Below are 11,479 nucleotides of genomic sequence, written 5' to 3'. Positions count from 1 at the left end.
ATATGTGCCATAAAGGCAATGGAAAAGGTTTTGGGATTTTAATGGACTGGAGAAAAAACATGGGATTAAAAGCACAAGGTTAATGTAATGTAAACTATAGTCTATAGGTTCTATTTAAATCCAAAGCCAGCTAGGAACTTGCTATTTAACACAAGAGGAGCACATTGTATTAAATAATTAGAGAGAATGTGTATGTTTCTGAAGGTGCATGTGTGTGTGTGTGTGTGTGAGAGAGAGAGAGAGAGAGAGAGAGATGTGTGTGTGTGTGTGTCTGTGTGGGTGTGTGTGTCTGTTGATCTGTCTGCGTGAGTGCTTTATCACAAATCAGAGTGTCGGCGTCTGCGGGAGCTTACAGGGCAAGAGTTCACCGGTCTGGTACTAAGTCTCCTAGTTTCTCTCAGTTTGATGAGAGCTGACCAAGTTTAGAGGCAGAGACGCGTGTGATCTACAAAGGAGTCGCTGTCCGCAACATAACTTCGGCCTTACTCATGGATTTAAGTTGAGCCCGTAAAGAACACTGGATACGTTCAGCCCGTGTTTTGGTTGACTTTGAGGACAGCAGCGACAGCGATGCCCGTGTGAACGGGGACGTGCGTTTTCCTGGGGGTAAGTTAACGGCTTTAACAGCCGGTGTGAGGCGGTGAGAGGAGACACGAAACCGCTTCCCCCCCCGGTACAACTCCAGGAGAAAGTTTCAGAGGGTGTTGAATTTTAAAGTTAAGCTACATACTGTTAATTCGGCTCACGTTGACATTTGGTAGAAGCGTTAAATAACACCAAACAAAGTTACTACGCAATTTCAGGGATAAAATTCGTGTAACCGAGTTTGACAACTTGCTTTAAAACACACTTTAAACGCCACAACCCAACTTAAAAGTTCCTCACCAGTCGCTGTTAGCAAGCTTTGACCTGGTTATATTATGGAAGCCTAGCTACAAAAATAGTTTGTTAATGTGTAGTTTTGTAGGCTACATGACTGCTATGCCTTACAAATCAGGCTGTTAAGGGAAAAAAATCATATGATAGGAATAGGTAATGGCCAAATAACTTTAAAGAGACCTGACATTTTACATTTAACTCTACATGCTAAAATAGGTGCTGACCAGTTATAGGCCTGTGTGACCGGACACTGTCCCTCTAATCAGACTGAGTCCTTTCTTTTAGCAGCTTATCAGTAAAAAGCTTATAATTTTAATTGTGACAGGCTGTGAAAAGGACATCTTAATTGAAACACATCTTCAGTGATGATCCTATGTACCATATGCTGGGAGGCCCCAATTACACAATATGGGTTATTAAATTAAAAGGAAATAGAGGTAATTAACATGTGGTTGTGTGCTACTTTGCTGAGCATCTTCTTCCTCAGAAGGATCTTATCTGAGCTATGCTGATGTCAGAACCAGAGCAGGCCCGAAATAACCAGACATCCCTGTAGTGAGTGTTTCCATGACAACACAGCCTCCCAGTATAAATGGTGGACGGGGACTGTGTCTCAAATAATTACTCTGTATAATATGGACCAAATATTGGGGCAGGAGGGTGGTGGGTGTTTGTGACTGTTAACTCGTGGTACAGAAGCCCTTGTCTGAGAATCAATAAATGAGGCCTGTATTTCACTTAGGGCAAGAGTATCTGTTGTGGAAAGCCACCACAGTATCACTACATATTTATTATTCTTGAGCAACTGGCTACCTGTGCAGATTAAATACAGTTCACCAACCACTGAGAATATTTCATATATTTTGCATCAATGGAGTACATCTACAGGCATTCTGAGCACCTTCAGACAGAATAAGCATGATATAAAATGACAAGGCAGCCAGTTTAACATCCAACTCCTGAATAAAAATGTGGTTTTGTTCCTCCAGGTGTTTGAGAGACAGGGGCCCAAGACATGATGTCCACTGGAGCTGATAGCTGACGCTGTAGAATGAGAGAGGATGGAACAGACAGACAGCCCTGCCCCTGAGAGCAACAACCCTAATGGGTTTGTCAATCGAGTGTTTAATGTTTCTCTGGATGTGGAGAATGAGACGAGCAGTGTTTATATTCAGGAGAGTGGACCGGTGCCTGCAGAGGGGCAGGGTGAAACCCAGTCAGCAACCGGTGCCTGCAGAGGGGCAGGGTGAATCTTCTTCTCAGACCCCTGTCAAGGACAGACAGGAGGTCAACCGGAGGCCCCGTGCCACAGGGGGTATCTGGAAGATCTTGAACCGAAAGAGAGCTGTCTCAGAGCTGGAGCGCAGACCCCACTCCATGATCCTGCCCGGGGAGGCTTCCATCCCTAAACTCTCATTTGCTGACAAAGTCCGCTCTTTTAAGAAGCTTAAATCCCCTTCTGTGTTCAGAGGGAGGACTGGGAAATTGTCCAGTGCAAAATTCAGCAGCTCTTTGGTGGATGAGGAATCTTTTTGCCATGGCATTGGTACTCCTCAGCAGTCCAGCAGGGGCACACTTAGGCACCATGGCAAGAGGCACTCATATGCTGGCTATACAGCAGATTTTGACTGTTCGTTTGAAGATATTGACCTCTCTGCTCCTATAGATGGCTATCAGCCCACTGTAACAGGAGAGACTGTGACTCAGAATGGTTGTAAACCATCTGATAGAGGTTCCCATACTAAAAGAAGCCACAGCAATTCAACCAGCTGTAACAAAACATCCTCAGGCTGTGAAGAGTCTTGCATCAAAGGTAACCAGAGCACTCAAATGGGTAGAGGAAGGAGACGCAAAGATGTGTGGAGTTACCTGAGGAGGATTTCCATTTTGGGGAAAGCTAATCCCATTTACTCAGAGAGGAGCTTTGACTCCGAGCTCCACTCTCTGGAAAAAACCATGGACTCAGACTATGGCTCTGTAGACTTTGAGAGTGTCCCAGATTTTCAGCCTCCACCCACAAAGCCCTCTAATGACACCAAAGGGCACTTTGGCGGTCTGTTCAAGTTTTTCACCAGTGTAGCAGAGACAGCCAGAAAATGGCGGACAACGTCGCGTTCCTTCTCTCCTCCAGAGGGAGAGAGGACTCCAATGAGCTCCCCACGGATCTCACAGCGTACAGTGGACCATATTCACAGTGTGTCCATTACACTTCATAGTGGAGGACTTCCAGAATCTCAGCCTGTCCTGTCATCACCAGGGACAGCTAAATCCTCACACAGTTTTGACAGCGAGGCTCTAGCGCCTGTGACAGGTGAACTATCTCCTAAGGTGGTCCTGAAAGCATTTAGGGCATGCCCAGAATCTCCAGCTGTCAATACTGTCAATGGTCTCCAGAGTTTTGAGTTCACATACAAAGATATAGACAGGGACACAAACCACAGGTCCAAAACAGAGAACCCTATCCCCCAGTCAGGTCCCAACACAGACACTAAAAAAGAAGTGGATGATACACTGCACTGTCTCTGTCCAGATGAAGAGGTAGTGGGACAGACAGGAAATGAGCAGGATTCCAGGGTCGCTCCTTCTGACTCCCACCAGATGCAGGAAGTGAATGTCCAATTGCAACAAGGTGATAAAGACAGCACAACCAATAGCGTACTGGCATCGGGTTCCACAGAGGAAATATTTAAGGTATGTGACTTTAAATATAAAATGAGCTGCAATAATTACCACTCACTGAACTGAATACATTTGTTAAGGAAATCAGTCTCTTTTTTTTTTGCCAAACTGCTGCTGTCTTTCAGCAGTTCAGTGTTATAGCATCTTCATGTGCAATGTGTCTCACATTTATGCCTTAACTACAATCCATTGCAGGCTGTCTGCACATCATTAACATTGCCAGAGGCATGCATCATGTAATTACACCATTTATGCAACTGTAACAGTTTTAACCGTTGTCATGCTTCTTAAAATCATTAACAACAAACTTGAATGGTACAGTAGGTGTGGTTCATTAGCTGTCAGAGAGAAACAAAAACATTCAGGACACCGGTTGATTTGGGTTCCTGTACAGTTGTCCATTTGCTCCATCTGTTGGAGAGAAGAGGAAGTAGTCAGTAATTACAGCATTAAACTGCAGGAATTTGTCCAGGACTGCAACAGCCCTAGAGCTCTGTGACGTCTGTGCTTCATGACGAGCACCCTTCCCTTCTCATTCCAGTGGAGGCATCAGTCGTCTCCCTTCTAGTCACACCAGCTAGCCAGGACACATTGGCCCCAACTCCTGATGACAAAATCAGATATGACATCTCAAAACACGCTGCACTTTCATAGGGGTTTATTAAGCAAAGGCAAGAGATGTGGGAATTTGTTTTGGAAAGTTCTAATGTGCATTCCTACAGTAACTTAGAAGTGATACCACCATGAAAATCCTCCTCCATCATCAGCCACTGTTTACAAATTAAATCAACTGTTTATTGTTTTTTGTTTCTTCTTCTCTGATATTTAACTGCCATTCAGGGGCAGTCTTGGCACTTAGAGCTACTGTAGCTGCACTGTAATTAGAAACATGAGCTCATGGCTAATTAAACCTTTTGTAATGAAATATTAGTTATATTTATTGAACTTACAGTATAGAGACATTCCTCCAGATTCCCAACACAAGACGTGAATTGTTGCACCTTTATCTGGGCCAAACTGCTGAGTATCTGTGCCAATCACAGCTGTGTGAGCAGATTGCCAGCCAGACAGGCTGCAGTGTGAGACAGCCGGGCCCAGCCGTGTCCCACTCTAGCACAGAGAAGACCTCTGTACCTCACAAGCCCCTGCAGCCTCGTCCTCGCCCGGCCTCAGCTGTCCTGGACCTGTGGAGGTCCAACCCAGACCGAGATCTCTACAACCATTATAGTGAGGGTGGCTCACTGTGCTGGCGGAGACGTAGGCCTGCCCCCACCATGCAGCACTCACCGGGGCAGAGAAGGATGGCTGCTCGCTCCAGGCCTTGTTCTGTCATAGAGACCAGTGTTACTAGGGAGCCTCTTTCCACGGAGCTGCACCACAGAGTAAGATGCCCACTGACAAACACAGGCATTCATGCATAATTTCACTGAAAGTAAACGTACACACATAAGAATGACAAACAAGCAGTCCCACAAATATCCAAATACAAATTTACTGTATACTGGGTAAACGTATGTCTATGCAGTAGATATAAATATATCACATCCTGATGCTAAAAAAAAACAACGGTAGGAGGGCAGAGTCTCACTAGTAGTCTCCACCAACTCACTGACAAATATAGCCCAAGCCCATAATGAATCAAACACACACTACAGACTTTGAAAGGCAGCCCAGTACTAACCCAGTATTTATACACCACTCACTGTTAGATGCAACAATGCATGCATGCTCTGCCCCATTTATAGGGGCCTGTATTTCTGGATGCTGTATTTACCTCAGCACACCTCCCCCTCTCTCCCTTTTTACTTCTGTTCCTCTCTCTCACTCTTCCTTTCTTTCTTTGTGGCTTCTTTTTCTCTCTCCCTCACTCTCACTCTTTCTCTGTCATCAATTTTCTGCCTCATTGCTCCCATAAGCTCTACCTCTCATTGGCCTAACTCGGAGTCAGTTCATTTTAACCTGTGAGACCGCCTGGTTCGGCATGATGTATGGTCTCTCGTGATTTGCTGCAGGGCATGCACACTGACCAATGCGCCAGAATAGACTTGATGGATGTGAAACACTTTAATTCACTGCAAAAAGGGGACAAGACAGTAAGGAAGATTTTTTTAAGGGCATGGGAGTGTGTGCATTTAATCTTGTGCATCAAAGCAACGCTGTGGAGTATAGGAGATGCCCTAACCACTCAGTACCCTCTAGGCCTTGTCTCGGCCCCCGGGTGTGTCACCGTTAGAGCCCCCGCTCAGGGTGTCTCTCCAGCGCTGCCGGTCCCTACCTCTGCCCCCCAGTACTCTCACTGCCCTGGCACTGCTCCTCCCTCAATCAGGTACCACTGCATATTTTTTATTTTACATTAATATACAGCCGTGTGTTTGTTGATCACTGATCACGATCATTTGTTTGCCTGTCAGACATAGGTCAGTCATCGACGGTGCGTCTGCGATCTGGAGACTCTGGTAGCTGCAGGAGGAGGAGGCTGCTGAGACCTGGTTCAGAACCACTGCAGGTCAACATAGTGAGTCACACTCTCATAAACAGACACACATAAATACTGATTGACCTAGTCACATGTTTTCCTCTTCTTCCTGTCAGACCTTCAGTGCCTATAAACTAATTAATAAAAAGCATTGTATGTAGAGATTCATAACATATAATATTAGGTGCCTGTACACACATATACATACAGTACAAGTTGCTCTGTTTGAGTAAACATCTGAGATAATGGATAAATAACTGAGTGGGAGTATGCCTGATTAATAACCTCTCACTGATACTGGTAATATGATGATGACAGAGCACTGATCAGTGTTTCATCAGATGATGAAGGAACTGATCTGTGAAGGCGATGCCCATGTGGATTAATGTCATCCATTACTCTTAGGCCATTACTCACCCTGAACATTTCACATGTTTTTTAATCTGACGAGCGCACACGTGAAGAAATGGACTGAGAAGGATGACATTAAGCCATTTCTTTATACCCGCTGTGCTGGAATCTGTGAGGAGTGTAACATGTCTTTGTCAGTTGTGTTAAATTCGCTTCAGAGTATGATGGAGTACCACTACTCAGGAAGGCATTTCAGAATTGGTGCTTTGATGTGCAGGTGGCCTCAGGGATCCAAGTGGAAGGAGATGCACAACGTTTCTGAAATATCCCATCAGGGGCTGTATTCAACATCCATACCTACAGAAGTGCAATGCATAGGCCTTAACAAAATTGACATTATTTACATTATACAGAGTGTAATGATGTTTCATAGCATGTTTATTTTAAAAATGTGAGTACATATTCATTAGTATCCACTATTACAGAGGAATTTTCCTAATGTGTTTAAGAATTAGATGATCACTGTATGTTTTTTATTATAATATTGTTGGGTGGGGGTCATTTAGCCTTTATTTGACAGTGTGGTGCAGAGAGGTGGACAGGAAATGGGGGAGACGGAGACTTGCAATAAACGTCAGCAGTTGGACTCAGACCAGCAACAATACACATACACTGTGCATATATACACTGTGCCATAACCATTCAGCTGTCAGAGCGTCCCCGTACATTGTAAAGCTACATGGCAGAAGCTCACAATTTCTACAATAGACCTAAATTAACTATTTACAAGGAGTCAGTGAGGATTTTTCTCAACATCTGAAGTACAAGGTAGTTTATCTTCATGATAGCTATGCTGTCGACTCAGCTGTTGAATTGAGGCCTAGGGCTTTCTGGCCTGGCTCGTCTTTGCGTTGAATTTTAGTAAACAGTGTCTTTGAGTAGGTGATATTACTATATTTAGGCTTTGATTATAAATTTTTCTTGCTGATCTAAATAGTGTTTGTGAGCCACTGCATGCTGTTGCCATGACACTTGCTGGCTCTTGTTCATCTTCTTGCTTCTATCTTTAGGCAGCCCTTTTAAGTGTTAGCTAAATAGTGAAAGTGTGTGGGTGAGAGAGAGAAAAGAGGTGGGAGAGAAACAGAGGGGAAGGGAGATGCTTCCTTTGTATGTGCACTTTGGTGACATGGCCCTTCCTTGGGATAGGGACTGTGGACACAACACTGGAAATATCTGGTGTGTGTGTGTGTGTTTGAATGGTGAGGAAAGTTCATTTATGGTCGACTAAAATGCTGGGATGTATGACTCTATCTTGAGCATGGAGATAGCATATGTAAAGTACAGTAATACATAGAGTGTATGCACAGTATGACATAACATGGTAATGCAGCTGCAGTGCGCATGGATGGATGGTGCTTCAACATGAAAAGTGGGTGTCTCTGTCTTAATTTTGGTAAGTCATGCATCGTTTATATGATATGAATCTCACGTCAGTGTTGGATCTGTTGTTTGTGATACGGTGCAGTGTATATTACAGTCTTCCTGTTAGAATCACTACCAGAGCCTAGAGGCTGCAGGCAGAGAGAAAGAATTCTCACTGCAGTGGATTACCTTTTATTTAAATGGATTTCTCCCCGAGTCACTACTCCCTTCTGTCCTGTCCTGTCCTGCCCTCTCCTCTCCTCGCCTCTCCCAAACACTAAAAGCAACAGCAGACTTTGTTAATTCCTCTGCAGATGAGAGGACAGTATCCTATGTGTTACTAATGCTGTGCATGAAAGCTGTGCTGTCAGCTTGTCAGAACAGGGGACTGTCTTATTACGGACTTCACACAGATTATGAGTTCCATCTGAAATTTCATATGATTAAGTTTGGGCCAAGCGAGGTTTGGCTGATCCTAATCACATTACGCAAAGCTATCAATTTATTATGAACACTTGATTCAGCAGGCAGTAGCTTGTTAGTAACACAGCGTTGGGAAAGGACAATGCTGAGTTGAATGACTTTGTACACTCATTCTTTTACTCACATGTGGGGAGCAACAGTGCTCATATGTTAATTAACCACATACATTATTTTCTCCCAGGCCTCAGTCTTTATCATGCATCCCCTTCATAACATGCCGACACACACATACACATACATGTTCGGGAGTAACTAGTTGCATCTTATTACAAAATAAATGTAATTGTAATCAGTTGCAGTTACTGAGAAAAAATGTAATTAAAAAAGTTTAAAAAGCTTATATGTGGAATATAAGCTTTGCATCTTGTTGCCACAGGTCAGCAAAGCTGCTGGGACAAATTGGAGTACACCGCCATCAAGGGTAGGATGGCTTACAAGGACTGTGTCTACACCCAGATAGGCTCCGTTCATTTGACAGTACACACTCAGTTTTGAGCATTGCTTTTGATTTGTTCTCTTGTTTGACTTTGCACCATCTCTCATCCTCCAATCAAGTCAGTGCACATTGCTCTAGGCAACCAGAGTCTGCCACGCCTGGTTGCGACCAAGGCGGGCGGTCATGTTGTTAGACAATAACGCCTTTCAGTGCTGGAATTTCAACAATATTTTCCTTCTGAAATCATAAAAGGGCTCTGATATTAACTGTGCAAAGCTTGGTTACCAGTGGTGAAAATGCTGTCAACGTCAAAATGTGCAATGTCAACCCTGAGGAAACATGTATAGGTAAAATCACCCCACTCCCACCCCACCATGTTATTATGCATTGACAACCTCATTATCTGATGAGGAATGAATAGCACCGGCTAGTGATATTTTTGTCAAACATAATGTGTAGCATTTGTTTCCCCCTAGGCTTTATTCTAGCGCTCTGTGAGTGAAACCATGGGAATAGGTACTCCTAGAAATAACTCCACGTATGTGAACTTCACACTCCAAGCCACAGGCGACCTAGAATCCCTCATCGTTCCCCTGCCAAGGTGCAGGCACGTATCCACTGTGACTTACTGCAGCCAACAGCAAATGCTGTTTTGGGCTCTGATAAATAGTGCTGCTGCTAACTGAATATGAGCAGGTGGTTGTGTCAGAGGCTCCCTAGGCTGTACCTTCCAAAGAACTGGTTTGATGCCTGAGTGTGCTATGGTATGCAAAGGCTTGCTTATATAGCAAGACAGGGGGCTCAGGGCCTTATCCTCTTATAATACTGTTGAGAGGGTTTCCTTTGCTTCCTACAAAAGCCATTCACACTTTTATTTCAAATGTCTGCTTGTGCCCGGGGACCGGAGCACTAGAGGAGAAATGCTGTGTGCTAATTCTCTGACTCACCGGTGTATCCTGTTTTACAGTAGCGCCACATTATGCACCATATTTTGTCAGATCATGCATGCCTGTGCATGCACAGATTTGTTGTTGTTCTTTCTTGGAGCACACCAGGGCAGTCACACTCTGTATTATGTTGCTGCCACAGTAGGGTCGTAGGGATATATTAGTGGATGTTTTCAGTAATGTCACAACATGCAGTGATTTCTATGATGAGGCTTATAGGGCCTGTGGTTCACTGACACATGTTATCCAGCACCATCTCTATCACTTGTGACACTTTTGTGACAGTCACCAACTTCCACTGTTTATGTAACACATTATTTATTTTATGGCTATTTCACAGATTTATATTAGAGATAAAAACTTTTTTTCTGGTCTTATGCCAGCACAGAAGAATGGCACCTTGTGGTAGGTAATATGATCCCTTTTTATCTGACAGCACCATCTTAAAGCAGAAGCCCTGCAGGCTCAAATGTGTTGCAGTTTTCTTTCACAATGAGACTGTGAAATGTTTATGCATGTATTAATTCCACTGATAACTTTCACTGTAGCCATCTTTTTTTTGCAACTTGCTACCTAACTACAGTAACAGCCTAGATTTATATATTTCGATTTCTCATTAGTCTTTCATTAGTCATTCTCCGCAGTACTCCACTGTACAGGATGTTTGCAGTTTATCTATTTCACAAGTTTTGATGCAAATTAGTGATATGAAAACACTTTGTATTCATATCTGACCTGATGGAGGACATTACAAGTGCTATGGATGAGAAGAAATACATGATGGGGATATTTATTGACCTAAAAAAAGCATTTGACACAATCAATCATGAATTATTAATGGACAAGTTAGAAAAATATGGGATCAGAGGAATGGTTCTGAAATGGATTAGAAGTTATTTGACACAGAGGCGTCAATTTGTGAAGTTGGGTGAATACCAATCGAGTGAGCTGGATATTGTATGTGGAGTGCCTCAGGGTTCTGTTTTGGGACCTAAACTATTTATATTATACATCAATGATATATGTAAGGTTTCTGATTTAGTGAAAGTGGTTTTATTTGCTGATGACACTACCATATGGGCATCGGGTGAAAACCTACAGCAACTCTCTGGACGGGTTACACAGGAACTTGAGAAGATAAAGAAATGGTGTGATAGTAATATAGTATCTCTGAATTTGGATAAAACTAAATTTATGGTATTTGGGAATCGTAGACTAGATAATGAACTTCAATTGAAAATTGGGGGAGCTAATATAGAACGAGTACATGAAATTAAATTTCTAGGTGTCATAGTTGATGACAAATTCTCCTGGAAATCTCATATCAGATATGTTCAGAATAAAATAGCAAAAATTATATCGATATTGGCAAGGGTTAGATATATTTTGGACGGGAAAGCACTACGCATTTTGTATTCCTCATTGATTCTACCATACTTAGAGTATGGCGTTGAAAACTGGGGAAATACATACAAAACCTCACTTCAACCATTGTATATATTACAAAAAAGAGCGATAAGAATTGTGCATAAGATGGGGTATAGGGATCACACCAATGCAGCTTTCATACAGTCTAAATTGTTAAAATTCTTTGATTTAGTGGAATATAAGACTGCTGTGTTTATGTATAAAGCCAGGAAAAATTTATTACCTGATGGAATTCAAAAGTTATTTAATGAAAGGGAGGGGGGATATAATTTAAGGGGTCAGTTAAATTAAAAAATTCATGCTATACGTACAACCAAAAAAAGATTTTGTATTTCCATAAGTGGGGTAAAACTATAGAATAATTTAAGTGTAGACATA

The 11,479-nt window shown here is 42.8% G+C and overlaps 1 protein-coding gene across 7 annotated transcripts in view; it reads left to right on the top strand.

The window, feature by feature from the left end:
- Positions 1–299: 299 nt before the first annotated feature.
- LOC109957513 (rho guanine nucleotide exchange factor 9) overlaps positions 300–11,479 on the top strand; it is a 47,053-nt gene continuing 35,873 nt past the window's right edge. For 3 of the 7 annotated variants that reach the window (XR_002274564.1, XM_020595429.1, XM_020595433.1), the window contains exons 1-6: positions 301–606; positions 1,869–2,102; positions 2,134–3,570; positions 4,602–4,940; positions 5,758–5,884; positions 5,970–6,073. Coding sequence is in view for 6 of the 7 variants with exons in the window: in XM_020595429.1 (XP_020451085.1) it covers positions 1,941–2,102; positions 2,134–3,570; positions 4,602–4,940; positions 5,758–5,884; positions 5,970–6,073 (2,169 nt within the window). In the remaining variant the exon portion in view is untranslated. Of the gene's footprint in view, positions 607–1,868; positions 2,103–2,133; positions 3,571–4,601; positions 4,941–5,757; positions 5,885–5,969; positions 6,074–11,479 lie in introns of all 7 variants that reach the window. The other 4 variants (XM_020595432.1, XM_020595431.1, XM_020595430.1 and 1 more) reach the window with 3 other exon arrangements.

Source organism: Monopterus albus, unplaced genomic scaffold (genome assembly GCF_001952655.1).
Source record: "Monopterus albus unplaced genomic scaffold, M_albus_1.0 scaffold27.1, whole genome shotgun sequence".
Taxonomy (NCBI): Eukaryota; Metazoa; Chordata; class Actinopteri; order Synbranchiformes; family Synbranchidae; genus Monopterus; species Monopterus albus.
This window is presented reverse-complemented; position numbering and strand designations above follow the sequence as displayed.